Source organism: Balaenoptera acutorostrata, chromosome 10 (genome assembly GCF_949987535.1).
Source record: "Balaenoptera acutorostrata chromosome 10, mBalAcu1.1, whole genome shotgun sequence".
Taxonomy (NCBI): Eukaryota; Metazoa; Chordata; class Mammalia; order Artiodactyla; family Balaenopteridae; genus Balaenoptera; species Balaenoptera acutorostrata.
The window spans coordinates 65,583,202-65,600,307 of record NC_080073.1 but is presented as its reverse complement, the minus strand read 5'-3'; the positions used below and the strand labels follow the sequence as shown (position 1 = coordinate 65,600,307).

Here is a 17,106-nt window from a genome sequence, read left to right as displayed (position 1 = left end):
CGTTCATACTGAGCCTTTCTTGACAATCCCAGGTATTTTTAAGCAGGACGGTATCAGGCAGCCGGCAGTCAGCCAGCCCATTTGGCACACAGGGCCCTGTTTTACCTGAGCAGTAAATAGTCCTCAATGAAGCAGCATGATGTACAGAGCGAGCCTGAAGTCACAGCATTCAATATTTCACCACGGCCCGGCAGCATCTCTTTTCTCGCGCTCATTCTGTTCACGGCTGGTTGTTTAGTCCTTGTCGTGTTTGAATCCTGTCTTTGGCCAGGCCTGCATTCATGGTGTTTATACGTGACGGGATCCCCCTCTCCATGCCAGGGTGACCCTCCCGTCTTCCCTGCCCACTGCAGGCTGCATCGCCTCGTGGATGCGGGGTTCATTGTTTGCTGAGGATGTTTCATGTTGGGGGTTTTGTCACTTGCCTCTGCTGTGGGAAGGGGCATCTCCCAGCCTGTGGGCTTCTCCCTCGTCTGCACCCGCGCCTCCAGGTGCCCCTTCCGTCTTTCCCTGTGGATGTGGACAGGGACGGCGTTCTGAAGCCTCCGCCCTCAGCCTCCCCTCGGCCCTGCGTCCCCTCCGTGCTGCCTTCTGAGCAAAGATGGCCATGAGCATTCACGCTCCTTCATCCTACTTCTGTCTGCCTCTCCGCCCACCCCGCAGATGTCCCAGACAAAAAGATCAGACCCAAACTCGCTACAGTGAACTTTCCCCTTGACCTTGGTTTTCTCCTCAAGCCATAAGCCCCTCCCTCCTCTTTCCCCTGAATCGCCAGGCTTTCTGACGGCACGCTCCAAAGGCTCCAGGCTCGCAGACTTTCAGATTTAATGGAGCAGCAGGATTTATTTTAGAGGGATTGTGACACAGGATTGCTAAGTCTTTATTTTGATAAGAAGAACTCACTGTCATTGAGTAAAAAGCCAGGAGATTTCGAGGCCCCAGTCAGGCTATAATCTCTGATTAAACAGAGCCCAGAGGACAGTGACCCTTGTAAATACACACATCTGGCTTCATGGTCGGAAAGTCGTGTCACCGTCTCCCCGTTTCCCCATTTTGCTGGCCAGGAGCCCCGTGTCTGAGACTGGAGTCGGGCAGCTGCCGTGTGCCCTCCGCTCCTCTCTGTCCGCAGGAACCGGCGGGCGACCTGGCTTCTCCACCTTTGCAGTTTGATTCCCCTCAAACCACTCTCTCTGTTGGCGCCTCTGGAACGTGGCAGCAGATCCCTGAGGCTCAGCCCACGTCCCCTACCTGCTGGCCGCCCCGTAGACCCACCCTCTCGGGGACCCCTTTGCTCCCTCGACCTCTCGGCTCTGCCCCCAGCTGCCTGTCGGGGGTCCTCACAACAGAGTTCACCCACCCCGCCTCTGGGTGGGATGACTGCCCAGGCCTCTCTCGGAACCGCGGGCCTGTGTTCCCACCTCGTCTGTCTCCCCAGGTGCATTTCCTCCAGCATCTCTTTCTCCAGCACGTTTGGAGCCGATGGAATCTGACTGTCCTCTTCCTCGCCGTGAAGCAGATGGACCCGAATTTCAAAGCTCTGCTCCTCCGCACGTGAGCACAGTGACCTTGGGCTGTTCAGTTAATGTTTCCAGGCCTGCTTCTGCATCTGCTTGCGGGACAACCTCCATCCATCCCACTGTTTGTTTTTGGGATTAGATGATGCATGAAGACCCTCAGAAAGGCGTCTCTTCTTATCTGGGGCCACACGGTCAAGTGGTATAACAGGGCTCGGAGGAGTTCCTCTTTCAGACCTGTACCTGTCACTTCCTGACCTTGAGTCTGTCCCCTGCTGTCCTCTCAGTGCCTGAGACCTGCTACTTGTGTCCAAGGTGGCGGTGACAACAACTGCCAGGTGACCGATTGCAAAGGGGGCTTCTCTGAGCTCCAGACAGTGGGGAGCAATTTCAAATCTTCCTCTAAAGTAGAAGTATTGTGCTAAAAAGTATAGGTGTACATGTGGTTGAAGGGAGGTGTGTGTGCGCACGTCTCCATGGCGACCAGCACTGGCTGGTGGGCCCTGGTGCACATTTATTCCCAGGACAAGTCTCAAGGTGGCTTGTTGAATGTCACCGCAGAGGTCAGGGGAGGTTAGAGTCTGGTACCCAGGTGCCTCTGGGACGGCCAGGTTGCTGTGGGGTCACCTCTGCCCCTGGATCTCTGAGGGCAGTTCAGGGGTGGCTGTCGTTGCCGTGGCGCCGTTTGCTTGTGCTGTCTTATTTTTTGTTTGTTTCTGATGTGGTTTAGTATCAGTATCAGCATTGAGGTACTGCCCTCAGCTCCTGATGGCTCGTGCAGCTGCACATTTCTCTGAGATGGGATACTGATAACAAAATGCTCAGGTAAAGACTCAGTTCCCTCTGTGCTGACAGAGGTCTTGAGGACAGTTTCCCCTCTGGTCTGAGTGTGTCGGGGTGAGAGGAGGGGGGGACCATGTGCCCCAGACCCCACACGTTGATAGAAAAAGTGACAAAGCCAGCCTGTGCCCCTCGGGGGGGAACACTTCCCCCCGCCTAGTCCTTTACATTTGTGTACTTTACCACGTTACCCTGTACCTCATCTCATCGTACCTCTCAGTAGCCTGGGGTGGTGGACGCGGCAGAGAAGGCCAGCAGCCCTTTGCGAGGAGCAGGGGCGCCCGGCAATGTAGTCATCCCCGTGTGCAGGGCCTGGAGTTTGTCTCCGGACCCCAGGCCCAGCGCAGTTGGTAATTCAGTAGTGTTGCACGCCTGCTGCGGGCCTGCAGACTTTCGTTCTGCTTCGCATTTCATGGTCTCTTGGTGGAGAGAGCCTCGTACTGTAACATCAGACAGTACATCAGACTGCGGACATCAGATAGGTCTTGAACCCAGGAGAAGAGATGCTGTTTATATAGAACCAGAAGAAATGCCAGTGAGTAATTCAGTTATTCAGAAAGAACTTATTCTGCTGCGCACGGGGGCTGCGATCATGGACTGGACAGGCCGTTTGTGCACCGTTCTCTGTGACAGGAAATGCCCTGGAAGGTTCTAAACTCCTTAGAAGGAGTCAGAAGGAAGGTCACACAGTCCAGCTGTGTCTATCCCAAGGGGGGCCCTGAGATGGTGATAGCTTTTCAGGAAAGAGCGTGGTGTACCTTGAGGCTTCTGGGCATCTGATTCCTTATAGAGGATTTCAGGTTAAGGCCTCTGTATTACTTCTGTGAGTTAGGGGGCTGGGGAAGGTAGAATCCCAGCCTGATGTGTTAAAAATGGATGCTGAGAAAATAGCAGGAGGGCCAGGAAGGGCAAGCACTGTCCTTCTAAATCACTTTCTAAATGACAGTATCTGCGGTGAAAAGTGTATTCTCTCTCAGAAGCCCTTGGGCTCATGGTGCCAGGATGGTTGTCTGCTTGGTGGTGGTGAAGATTTTTGGCACTGCAGAGTTTAGGACTGATTATCAGTCGCCTGTATACAGGTGGTAGTAATGGTTATATTGGTAAACAACAGATTCAGTATTTTTAGTTTTTAAGTACAACCACATCTCACTAACTCAAAGCAATTCTGATTCAGAAATGATGGTAGTTTAGAGTGGGTCTGAACTGAAGGTTATTTTATGAAAATTGTAGGGAAGAGATTACTTAATTTTACAATCACTTTCAGACATTTAGTAAATATCAAATTTTATGCTTTTATTCTTGTATGTATATAAGACAAAGTCAGTTTAAATACATGAAAAATATGAGTAAAGATTTTTTTTTTGTTTCACCTTATATAGAAGCTTGAACTAAGCTGAATGTTGGCAGTTATAAGTTTGGGGGTACCTTCTTTAATGAGAGGAAAAACCTCATGAGTTATATCTAATATTTGTATGTAAATAGATGTTCATTCAGGGTTTTATTCCTTCTCAGATAGAAGCAAAAGCCCTCTCAGGCCTCTCATCTCTATTAATAACGCCACTCTTCTTCAAATTATTCAGCATTCATTTGCAGCAACATGGATGGACCTAGAGATTATCATACTAGGGTGCAGTAAGTCAGACAGAGAAAGACAAATATCATATGATATCACTTATACGTGGAATCTAAAATATGACACAAATGAACATATCTATGAAACAGAAACAGAATCACAGACATAGAGAACAGACTGGTGGTTGCCAAGGGGGAGGGGGTTGGGGGAGGGATGGAGTGAGAGGCTGGGGTTAGCAGATGTAAGCTTTTATACATAGGATGGATAAACAACAAGGTCCTACTGTAGAGCACAGGGAACTATATTCAATATCCTGTGATAAACCATAATGGAAAAGAATATAAAAAAAGAATATATATATATATATGTATAGCTGAATCACTTTGCTGTACAGCAGTAATTAATACAACATTGTAAGCCAGTTATATTTCAATCAAAAAATTATTTGGCTTTGAATGGAAAATAGTGGTCCTCTCTACTGATCCCCCACCCAGTATAAAAAAGAGGTCCCGTAGAGTGTACCATGTGCTTTTATTTGTGTGACTCTCCTTTATTCTTGTGCAACCCTAAGCTGGAGCTGTGATTATCCCTCTTTCAGAGAAGAGGAAACGCCTTGTCTGGCAAATTAATTGTAAACAGCTCAGCCTGGCATTGGTAACCTGTCAAGAGATCTCTCTGGCCTTCTCTCCAGATACCCCCAAACTGATATCCTGAAGTTCAGGCAAACTGTGCCCAGGGCCTACCCTCTCCCCACTTTGCATCCAGTGTCACATTCCTGCCTATGCTGCTCCTCTACTCTTATTTATTTGATTCAAAGCGTTGTGTCCTTCTTTGTTTCATTTTCTCCCTTCTCTGAACTTCTGCAGCACTTAAGGCATGATATACTGGCATTATTTGAAAATATCTGTTGATGACCCATTTTACAGATAAGGAAATTAGGCACAGGTAGGTTAAATAGTTTATCCGAGGGTGCAGACCTCATAAATGCGGAAAAGGTCGGTGGTCAGCCTTGGCCTCATTGAGAAGTGGCCTTTGTGTATAGTTTTTCATATGTTTAGTCTTAAACCTCACATTTGTCCAGAGCAAAACACTTGGAAGACAGTTAAAGGGGATTTCAGCTGGGAATAACCTGCAGGCTTTATACTATCTCTTGTAAGAGATCTGGGACCAAGCAGTTTTCTTACTAGTAAAACAGAGATAATACCCACCCTACAGGGGATATTTCATGACTCAGATTAGAGAGCAACTGTCTTTGCAGAGATTTAGCAATGTGAGTTTCTCATTTATTCATTCGGTACTCATGGGCTGTTTAAGCTTAGTACAGTCACCCCTCGGCCTCTGTGGAGGACAAAATACCAGAATCCGAGGATGCTCAAATCCCTTATATAAAATGGCATAGTATTTGCATATAACTTTGCGTATCTTCCCATATACTTTAAATCATCTCTGGATTACTTATAATACCTATTACAATGTAAATAGTTGTAAATACAGTTTAAATACTATGTAAATAGCTGCCCGATGAGGCAAATTGAAGTTTTGCTTTCTTTGGACCTTTCTGGAATATTTTTTTAACATTTTGATCCACAGTTGGTTGAATTCCCAGATGTGGAACCTGTAGGCTGACTGTACTATGTCAGCTTTGGGGAAACAGCAACAGACAAGGCCCACATGGTCTTTCTTCCCAGTGAGCCTAGAGTTTAATAAGGGAGATTGACCATCACCAAACAATTATTTAATTAAAACTGTAACAGATTTCAGGAACCTGAGAGCAGGGGGATCCAGCCGAATCTTGGGGCCCAAAGGAGGTGTCCCTGAGGGTGTGATATTATAGCTAAGTATTTAAGAAGGAACAGACGTTCCCTTCCTTAGTTTTCTGCTCTGATATTTTTAGTAATTTAAAACAAACCAGTAAGCAGGACTGTTCTAGCCACACTGTTGCCTTCCTTGTCTAAAGCTCTTATTTTTACAGGCAAATACCTTCTTTTCAGTTAAATTAGCAACATGCATATGGTAGAAAGAAATGGTCTTTGGAGTTGAGACCTATTTTCTGGTTGCTGATCTTGTGTACAAGCAGGTTTGCCTAGGGATGGAATGTCTTCCTACCAGGCAGCTCTGTCTGGACTGGGTCCAGCTGTGTTCTCTGGGAGTTGCTGTTGTTACCCTCAGATGCCCTGACTCCAGACCAGCCCCGACCAGAGTTCATGTGTTCCTTGGTAGGCCTATCTTCCTGAGCTTCAGGGATGTTTCTGATGCTCTGAGAAATATTAAAGACTTCTACCAAATTGACGTGCCTTTCCTCTTTCTCTGTTTCCTTGATCTTTTCCTCAGATCAAGCAGAAAGCTGCTGTACAGTGTGTGTGTGGGTGTCAGCTTGATCTTCCCTAGCACTTGTGAGGTGACGGGTGCAGCCCTTGCACCTCTTTTTTCAGCCTTATAAAAACTGCTCACTAGGACCTGAAGTGGTGGCCGAGGAGGGACAGTCAGGAGTGCAGGGCTGACCAGCACCTTTTACCTGGGCAGGCCTCACACCCTGCATAGCCGTGCTGGTCCTGTAATGATGGATGGATGTACCTTTGTTCGTTCCTTCTTTTTTTTTTTGGTTTTTTCCTTTTTTTAAAAATTGAAGTCTAGTTGATGTACAATACTGTATAAGTTATAGGTGTACAAATATAGTTATTCACAGTTTTTAAAGCTTATGCTCCACTTATAGTTATTATAAAATATTGGCTATATTCCCTGTGTTGTACAATATATCCTTGTAGCTTATTTTATACCTAATAGTTTGTACCTCCTGCTCCCCTCCCTCTATACTGCCCCCCACCCAACTGGTGACCACTAGCTTGTTCTCTATATCTGTGAGTCTGCCTCATTTTTGTTATATTCACTAGTTTGTTTATTCTTAATGTGGATAAGCCATATATATATATATATATACATATATATATATCGTGTGTGTATATATGTGTGTATGTGTACATATGCACACACATGTATGTACACACATGCACACATGTATGTGTACATATGTATGTATTGTGTGTATATATGTATGTATGTGTGTGTGTGTGCATGTATATATATATACTGCTATCATATTTATGAAACTAGGATCATGAATAGTATGTATTCTTCACTACCTTATATGACCATGCAAGGCAGAGAATTGTGTGAGGCAAATGTTACCACAAATTTAAATATTTGCAGCTTTTAAACTTGTACTTAGAGCTTTTATGTAGCTTCTGATTACTTTGTGGTGTTGGAGCAGGGCATCCATTTTCCCCTTTATTTCTCCCATCTCCTTTTCACCCCCAATTTAGAAATATTAGGTATGTTTTGGCTCTGCTTGCCTTTGTCGAGCTGGTGGAAGAAACGGAATGGGATCAAGAGAGCCTTTTCTATTTTAGTCCTTCTTAACATTAGTATGTCCAAAATAAATGTATTCTTGAAATTAAATGCTATGAACTAACCTTTTCCAGCCCTGAAAACTGTAACCTCAGGGTTTAAACCAAGAGAAGGAGGAATTTAAAATAGCATTTTTGGTCATTTCAAGAATCGCAATGTTTAGTGGCAGGTAAACATGGGGAAAAATATTCAGCCTCATTAGTAATCAAAGGAATATAAAAGAAAATGTTGCCAGACTGTTTTACCAATAACATGGGCAGTTTTTCAAATGTAAGAGAAAGAAAGGAAGAATGGAAAGATGTTGAATCGGGTGGGGGAAGTATGAAGGTGTACCTTGCCCCCTCAAAGGCAACTTAGCAGTATTTGTCAAGTGCTGCAGAGGTGTTAGTGCCTTTGACACAGTGATTACGCTCTGGGAGCTTAGCCTAAGGAAATAACCAGAAATGGACATAAATGTAATTATAACGTTAGGAACTTGGAAACAACCTAAATGTCCAACAACTGGGGATTGGTTACATGAAGTATGAAAATGTGTGCAGTGGGCTTTTCTGCCACTAAGAATTGGAAACTATTTGGAAAAATAATGACAGGGGAAAAAGTTTGCAAAATAACATAAAGAATGAACCTAGTATTTTGAAATATGATCTGTTTATACACACACTCTGTATGTGTGTCTGACAATTAAAAACATACATCAGAATAAAATATTTTCTCTGGGTGATGGGAATGTTGGTGGTTTTTTATTCTTTACTGGAGTTTTCTGTATTTTCCAAATTATGCTTATCATCAGAAGAAATTCCATAATTTTAAAATGCATACTTTAGAATACTTTGTACTGATATAACCATATGAAAACATAGGGGAAATAAAGCCTAAAGGGAATTACAACCGAACGCCCTCAGTGACTTTTGATGAGGTGATGGGACTTGGTAGGGTGGTTGTTTTTTGTGTTTTTCTTGAACGTGCTTCTGTTTAGAATATATCTTATATTAGGAAAGCAAATGTAAAATAAATGTAGAAAAGTACTTTAGGAATCCATGCCATGTTTGAGCAGAGTTAGTACTTTGTAGATATTCCCTTGCGGCTGTGCTCCATCTTGAGGATGATGAAAACTGTTAACAGTGGTGGTCAGTGATAGACATTTTCTTTCCTTCTGCAGATATTCCTGAAATTCCAGAGAGCATCTCATTCTGTAAAGCACTACAGATCGCTGACTTCAGCGGAAACCCACTGACTAGGTAACCTTTCTGCTTGCTTTTCTGTCCATAGTACTAAGGGTACCCTTTTTGAACACGGGGACGTCGGGAGCCCCTCCTGTGGCTCCTGGCTCAGTCATGAGCCCACTGACCTGTGGATTCCAGGCGCCTGTGTTGCCAGGGTAACCGAGTTGATGCCCAAACAGCAATGCAGGGACAGCCCTCCAGAGTCCATTCTAGATGTCTCTCTGGGCCAGGTGGGCCCATTTATAAAATTTCTCAAGACTCTTTAAGCAACCTCGAAGAAAGGAAAGTACTCTTCCTTTCCTTTCCATTCCTTCTTTTTTTTTTTTTAAAGTGTCTAGAAAAATTGAGATTGAGCTAAAATTTGGGATTCAGCTCATCTGTCTCAAAATTTCTTGGATCTTCTTGGGTATGGAGTGCTGGGGAATGCCCTATTTCGTTTTGTTTTTCCCGTATCTGCTTATTTTTAAGAAGTATAAGTATGTCTTAAAAACAATTCTGGTTTTTGTCTTTTGAATTTTAGTTATTATGTTACTAGTAATGTTTATTTTTATGAAAAATAGTACTCTAGTAAGCTCTAGCCTGATAGCTTTCTAACTCACCACTGTTGTCACATCTCGTCCTCTTTCTTAACCATCATCCATACGGTTGTCCCTCTTTCTCAAACCTTTCTGTAGCTCCCCGTCCCTGTAAGATCAAGTGGGAGCTCCTGGTGTGCTGTGCAGCCTCTCCCCAGCCCTCTGTCTGACCTTGGCCAGCCTTTCCACCTGCATGGCCCTCAATTGCCTTGTCTGATGTTGTGTCCTCTGTAATAAAGGGCTCCAGGTCTCTGATTTCACTCCCCCTCTGTTTTGACTGTGCCAACCCTTTCGCTCTCCTTTAAGATGCAGCCTGAGCATCACATTTCTTCAGGGGGCCTTTCCTGACGACTCCCCGTGGCCCCTCCTCTGGGCCCCGTAATGCTCTCTGCGTACTTTTCTCATAACACTCGAAACCTACACGTAAATGGTCACTTTGACCAAGGCCCCCCAACGAGATGTATTCCTCTGTCATTTACGGTTCTATCTGGAGCCCTACTGTACTTTCTGGAATGGAGTGAGCCCTCAGTGTTTGTTGAACTGAGCTGAGCTATTTGTGCTCAAGGCAGCTCGTAGGGTTGGGCAGCTGGGAAATATTATGCTGCTCTGGAGTTTTTTTGTTAACTCTTCAGTTGCTTAATCCCCTTGTCTACTTCTTTAGTGTTTTCCCCCTAATGTCTGCTGATATGTGACTTTATCATCATTTCAAAACTCTCTCGACCAGAACACACTGCATCGTATGAGGCCTTACTCACCTTTCACCCTGGACTCGTTTTTGGCAGGTTTCTTAAAGGAAAGCCATTTTAATCTGGCAGGTGTGCTCTTTTAAGAATTCAGACGATGTCTGTGAGTTGAAGGGACCTTAAAAATTATTCAGCATGGCCTAGTGATTTTTTGGCTGAAGAAACTGAGGCTCCAAGAGGTGAAATGACCTTTCAAGATCATGCAGCCTCTGAGCAGCAACTCAGACTAGCTTTCCTCTCTCCCGACCTTAAGTCTGGCCTTCCTCATCGGGTCACATCACTAGTTTGGCTCTTAATGTTAAGAGCCAGTGAAAAAAGCAAATCAGCCATTTAAAGATACAATTTCCTTATATTTACGATCATTTTAGCTAGTTTTAAAATTATATATAGTTTCTGGTAAAAACTCAGAACAGTTAAGTTGCATCTTTTGAAATATAAATTAAAAAAAATCTTAGCTCTATTACACTATGGAAGAGGTTGCAACTTCGTAAAAACCATTCCTGAGAATGTATTTCATCGATTATGAAAATCCTAGTTAATACTCTCGTCTTTCGTGGCCTGGATTTGGTTTTGAAGTTTGGAATTACCTGTATTAGATGTCAAACAGCATAGGAATTGTTTTTTAAAAAAGGAACCTAGAAAGAGGAAAGAAATGAAAGATTCTAATCTAGAGACTATCACTAAGGCAAGAAGTCCTCACCACCCCCTGCAAAAATATGTTATGTGTTCTTTTCTCCATCTTAGCAGATTTATGTATAAGGACCTTCAGCATTTTAGATGCAATGAGATTTGTTTTTGCTTTCAGTTTGTGTTTTTTCCTCTCCAAATACTAGTCACCATAGAAATATTGAAAGTAAACTTTCTTTGCAGGTATTTAAGTAATACTTTTATTTTGAATCCTCCCTCTTCAGTAGTCTAAGGGAAGTATACAGAATTTCTCTTTGTGTAGAACGTTGTGAAACATATAATCATCTCACATGGTTGGCATATTAAATCAAATCAAAAGAAAAATATTAAGAAAGTAGCAATTGGCTGTCAGCTGATCAATTGTAAGTAATCCGTAGCTTTGCTCTGGGTATTATAAGCTACAGGAAAAAAAAAAAAAAAATCAAGCAACTGTCTTGTGTTTTATTATAATATTGTGGACTAAAATTTCTATTTTCTGTTAATAAAGTATTTTCACTCTTAGGCACTTTCAGCTGCAGGAACTATTTATCATTTTCTTTCATAGCCATACACTCGGTAGGCTCACAACATTGTTTCTCCTTTATTCTTACAGCTTGAATATCTTTCCTCTCTAATTATTTCTGGATCGCCCTGTCAACAAGTATTTATCATACCCCTGTACTGCTAGGTAGACCAAGTCCTTACTTTTTTTCCTTATAAATAGAAAGACAAGACAAATGTGCCATATATAATGTAATTTTAGGAGGTTATTTCAGGCAGCGTACAGAAGAAATCTTTATATTTATGTTAGTATACACCATATATGCACTTCTCTTTTTCAACTATAACAACATTTTTTTTTGTTTTAGATTGCCAGAAAGCTTTCCCGAATTGCAGAATTTGACATGTCTTTCTGTAAATGACATCTCACTGCAGTCTCTGCCTGAAAATATTGGCAAGTAAGTTTTTATGTGAAGTTTGCGTATACAGGGTGAAAGGGCGTTTATATCATCAACTCCACTTCCTTCGCTTTTACAGGTCTCGTTTTTCTACTCAGAAAGCCGTTTAGCCAGTCTTCAATATCTCCCTCAAGAAAGATCATAGCCAGCCTCTGCGTTTTTGCATCCAGTTGCCCCTAAATTTTAATGGTTAAAAAGGATGCTGCTACTTGTTACTAGTGAAAAACCTAATTTGTTTTGAAGTTTTCTCTAAACCGATGGATTCCAGAGTAGTTAATTGAAGCATGTGTTAAAGTAGCATGTGTCATATAGGTGGTTATTAAATACTGTTAGAAACGACTACTCCTAGTAATTTCGTTGAAAACATAGGGCATGTGCCTAAACAGCAGCTCTGTCTGACAGCGTTTGTGTGCCGTGGACCTGGGAACAGGGAGTTAGGGTGATGTGTCTGGAGAGCAGGCGTGGTGTGTATGTGTGTGTGGGGGGTGGGCTGGGGAGAGGGGTGGGATGGGACGGGCATGTGTCCACGATGCTGGCTCAGAGGTCGGGGAGGACGGCCATGGCAAGAAATAAAATCCTGTGGAGAAACTGTATGCTGGTGAATCAGTGTTCTTTTGCACATTCCCACAGATGAACTGATTGATGGAATTATCTTAGTAGGTCTTCTCGTCTTCTCCATCCCTTCAGGACAGACATTGGCTTAAAGCTGCCTGGTGGCTCATGCTTGACCACTTAAAAGCCCACTGTGGCCAGCCGACACTGGTGGACCGGTGTGTCCTACTGTCATAAAGGATTTCCCTCGGCCTTACCCATCCTGCCTAAGTTCTAAGATAAAACAGAAGCTCGCCTTTTGGGGAACTGCAGTGTATCTGGGTCTGTTCTGCAAAGGTTCTCTTGCCAGACGTCTGAAGCCCCCTGCGTCCCCTCCTTGCAGGAGGAGGACGGCTGGCTGCCCTGTTTCCGCCTGCAGGTCTGTGTTCCTCTGAGGTTCACGCTGATGCTTGGACACTGGGCCAGCCCACGTGCTGATTAAGAACAGCGTCCCTTAGCTCTCGGGAGGGGACAGAGACAAGAGGGTCCCTGAGTTCATGGTACCAGTTGTGGAGGAAATTAACAGTGTTTTGCCATGGATTTCATGTACTGCACTCTTGCTCTGTCAAGTTTCATATATTTCTAATTAATATAATAGCCACTGAAATACTACTGCCGTCCTCCTCCTGCCCCTCGGGGTCTCTGGGATCTAATTCCCTTGAGACCCTCCTCCACTCTCCCTGGCCTCCCACTGGCCTGATGTCTGCCCCTTCCATCCCCTCATTCATGTCTTTTTAAACAGGTTTCATGCTTTGAGAGAAAATATGTTCTTATTAAACCAGGGTTCCCTCTCACTCCCTACTGCATTGTTTTTATGGAAAATGTTACTTAACAATCCTTTCAGGATAATTTACAATAGTCTTTATGCCACTTTTCTGTTAATATCTATGCTTGTTTTTGTCAACGTTCAGCATTTCTTGTGTATCTGCTTTTTTGATCAGTAATAAGGGCAGTTTTTTGTTTTGTTCCAAGTTTAGATTTAATCAGCTTGTGCTATTATTACAGCCTCATATATACCGCTTGTTTCCAAAATAAAATGCCACTTTGAACTTGAACCCTGTGGAGAATAATCACCCAGAAAGTAAGAATATTGGGCAGACGAGTGAATCAACTGATTTTTATTAGGTCAGCTGGGGAAAATTAATGGGAAACGGGAAGTTTCCTATTCCTGGTTTTGTTACCGTAGGAAGAGACTCCATGGTTTCTTCCTGTTGGACTTAGGGTTTATGTGTCCGTTCTCACTTAGTAGAAAGAAACGGAGAGCAGAATCCTCCCTGGGGAAGACTGGACCCCTCTGGTGCCCTGGACGGTGCTGAAAAGGCACTTGAAACGGCTGAGTTGGTGACTGTCCAGGAGATCTCCTGTTTGCATAAGCATAATGTTCTTTAAACAAATCGTTATTTGACACTTACCAACTTTCCTCTTGGGAGGGACTCTTCAGTTTCCCGAAGATTCCCACATGGTTGCTCTGGAGCATTTAACCAAATATTTAGTAACCAGAATACTTCTCAGAGACAGTATGGTATTGTAAACAAGGCACAAAGATCGGGTATTACAAAAAATACGAAAATGACATCGAATGGCCACTTGCATGACGTATACTCACTGTTTTCTCTGTGGATTCTGAAGTGGAGGTTTGGGCATAAATTAACCCTGGCTGTTTGGTCAGATGGGACAGCCACTTCAGCGTTGGCCTTTTGAGCCTCAGTTGACGATTCGGCACCTGGCACGGCACGTGGCCTTAACTGGGAGAGCTGTGGGTTTCTCCAGGATCGGGTGGGCGTGTCCCGCCTGGAGGAGAGAGCACAGCCTTTAGGACAGGCAGCCTTGCAGGGCCTCGGAGCTGAGGGCACCCTGTCCCATCCCGTGTGGTTTGCTGACGGCAGTTTGAAGAGCGTTCGGGCGTTGATGGCAGAGTTGGAGCTGGAGTCCGGCTCTCCTGGCCCCAGGCCTGCTTTTCCCCCACTCCACCCCCATCACCGTCGGGCAGCCGCCTCCCGCGGCCCTGAGGGGCTCAGCGACTTGCTCCTCATTCCCCTAGCGACACCTAACAGTCCATTTTTTAAGTAGTCAGGTCCAAACAACTCGATAAGCATTTTTGTCCTAACAACCTAGCAGCTGTTCGAAAAAGTAACAGTATACATTGAAAGACTGAATATTTCTATTTCATTTTTTTTTTAAAACATCTTTATTGAAGTATAATTGCTTCACAATGGTGTGTTAGTTTCTGCTTTATAACAAAGTGAATCAGCTACACATATACACACGTTCCCATATCTCCTCCCTCCCGCATCTCCCTCCCTCCCACCCTCCCCATCCCACCCCCCCAGGTGGTCACAAAGCACCGAGCTGATCTCCCTGTGCTATGCGGCTGCTTCCCACTAGCTATCTATTTTACATTTGGTGGTGTATATATGTCCATGACACTCTCTCACCCTGTCACATCTCACCCCACCCCCTCCCCATATCCTCAAGTCCATTCTCTAGTAGGTCTGTGTCTTTATTCCCGTCTTGCCACTAGGTTCTTCATGGCCTTTTTTTTTTTTCTTCCTTAGATTCCGTATATATGTGTTAGCATACTGTGTTTGTTTTTCTCTTTCTGACTTACTTCACTCTGTATGACAGACTCTAACTCCATCCACCTCATTACAAATACCTCCATTTCATTTCTTTTTATGGCTGAGTAATATTCCATTGTGTATATGTGCCACATCTTCTTTATCCATTCATCCGATGATGGACACTTAGGTTGCTTCCATGTCCTGGCTATTGTAAATAGAGCTGCAATGAACATTTTGGTACATGACTCTTTTTGAATTATGGCTTTCTCAGGGTATATGCCCAGTAGTGGGATTGCTGGGTCGTATGGTAGTTCTATTTTTAGTTTTTTAAGGAACCTCCATACTGTTCTCCATAGTGGCTGTATCAATTTACATTCCCACCAACAGTGCAAGAGTGTTCCCTTTTCTCCAGCATTTATTGTTTGTAGATTTTTTGATGATGGCCATTCTGAAGGGTGTGAGATGATACCTCATTGTAGATTTGATTTGCATTTCTCTAATGATTAATGATGTTGAGCATTCTTTCATGTGTCTGTTGGCCATCTGTATATCTTCTTTGGAGAAATGTCTATTTAGGTCTTCTGCCCAGTTTTGGATTGGGTTGTTTGTTTTTTTGTTATTGAGCTGCATGAGCTGCTTGTAAATCTTGGAGATTAATCCTTTGTCAGTTGCTTCATTTGCAAATATTTTCTCCCATTCTGAGGGTTGTCTTTTGGTCTTGTTTATGGTTTCCTTTGCTGTGCAAAAGCTTTTAAGTTTCATTAGGTCCCATTTGTTTATTTGTGTTTTTATTTTCGTTTCTCTAGGAGCTGGGTCAAAAAGGATCTTGCTGTGATGTATGTCATAGAGTGTTCTGCCTAAGTTTTCCTCTAAGAGTTTGATAGTGTCTGGCTTTACACTTAGGTCTTTAATCCATTTTGAGTTTATTTTTGTGTATGGTGTCAGGGAGTGTTCTAATTTCATACTTTTACATGTACCTGTCCAATTTTCCCAGCACCACTTATTGAAGAGGCTGTCTTTTCTCCACTGTATATGCTTGCCTCCTTTATCAAAGATAAGGTGACCATATGTGCGTGGGTTTATCTCTGGGCTTTCTATCCTGTTCCATCGATCTATATTTCTGTTTTTGTGCCAGTACCAAGCTGTCTTGATTACTGTAGCTTTGTAATATAGTCTGAAGTCAGGGAGCCTGATTCCTCCAGCTCCATTTTTCGTTCTCAAGATTGCTTTGGCTATTCAGGGTCTTTTGTGTCTTCATACAAATTGTGAAATTTTTTATTCTAGTTCTGTGAAAAATGCCAGTGGTAGTTTGATAGGGATTGCATTGAATCTGTACATTGCTTTGGGTAGTAGAGTCATTTTCACAATATTGATTCTTCCAATCCAAGAACATGGTATATCTCTCCATCTATTTGTATCATCTTTAATTTCTTTCATCAGTGTCCTATAATTTTCTGCATACAGGTCTTTTGTCTGCTTAGGTAGGTTTATTCCTAGATATTTTATTCTTTTTGTTGCAATGGTAAATGGGAGTGTTTTCTTAATTTCACTTTCAGATTTTTCATCATTAGTGTATAGGAATGCAAGAGATTTCTGTGCATTAATTTTGTATCCTGCTACTTTACCAAATTCATTGATTAGCTCTAGTAGTTTTCTGTTGGCAGTTTTAGGATTCTCTATGTATAGTATCATGTCATCTGCAGACAGTGACAGCTTTACTTCTTCTTTTCCGATTTGGATTCCTTTTATTTCTTTGTCTTCTCTGATTGCTGTGGCTAACACTTCCAAAACTATGTTGAATAATAGTGGTGAGAGTGGGCAACCTTGTCTTGTTCCTGATCTTAGTGGAAATGGTTTCAGTTTTTCACCATTGAGGACAATGTTGGCTGTGGGTTTGTCATATATGGCCTTTATTATGTTGAGGAAAGTTCCCTCTATGCCTACTTTCTGCAGGGCTTTTATCATAAATGGGTGTTGAATTTTATCGAAAGCTTTCTCTGCATCTATTGAGATGATCATATGGTTTTTCTCCTTCAATTTGTTAATAAGATGTATTACATTGATTGACTTGCGTATATTGAAGAATCCTTGCATTCCTGGAATAAACCCCACTTGATCATGGTGTATAATCCTTTTAATGTGCTGTTGGATTCTGGTTGCTAGTATTTTGTTGAGGATTTTTGCATCTATGTTCATCAGTGATATCGGCCTGTAGTTTTCTTTCTTTGTGACATCTTTGTCTGGTTTTGGTATCAGGGTGATGGTGGCCTCGTAGAATGAGTTTGGGAGTATTCCTCCCTCTGCAATATTTTGGAAGAGTTTGAGAAGGATAGGTGTTAGCTCTTCTCTAAATGTTTGATAGAATTCGCCTGTGAAGCCATCTGGTCCTGGGCTTTTGTTTGTTGGAAGATTTTTAATCACAGTTTCAATTTCAGTGCTTGTGATTGGTCTGTTCA

The 17,106-nt window shown here is 43.1% G+C and overlaps 1 protein-coding gene across 1 annotated transcript in view; it reads left to right on the top strand.

The window, feature by feature from the left end:
- The window catches only part of LRRC1 (leucine rich repeat containing 1), a 134,654-nt gene that overhangs the window by 64,260 nt on the left and 53,288 nt on the right, over positions 1 to 17,106 (top strand). The window contains exons 3-4 of the mRNA XM_057555643.1: positions 8,492 to 8,570; positions 11,409 to 11,498. Of these exons, the coding sequence (XP_057411626.1) occupies positions 8,492 to 8,570; positions 11,409 to 11,498 (169 nt within the window). The remainder of the gene's footprint in view (positions 1 to 8,491; positions 8,571 to 11,408; positions 11,499 to 17,106) is intronic.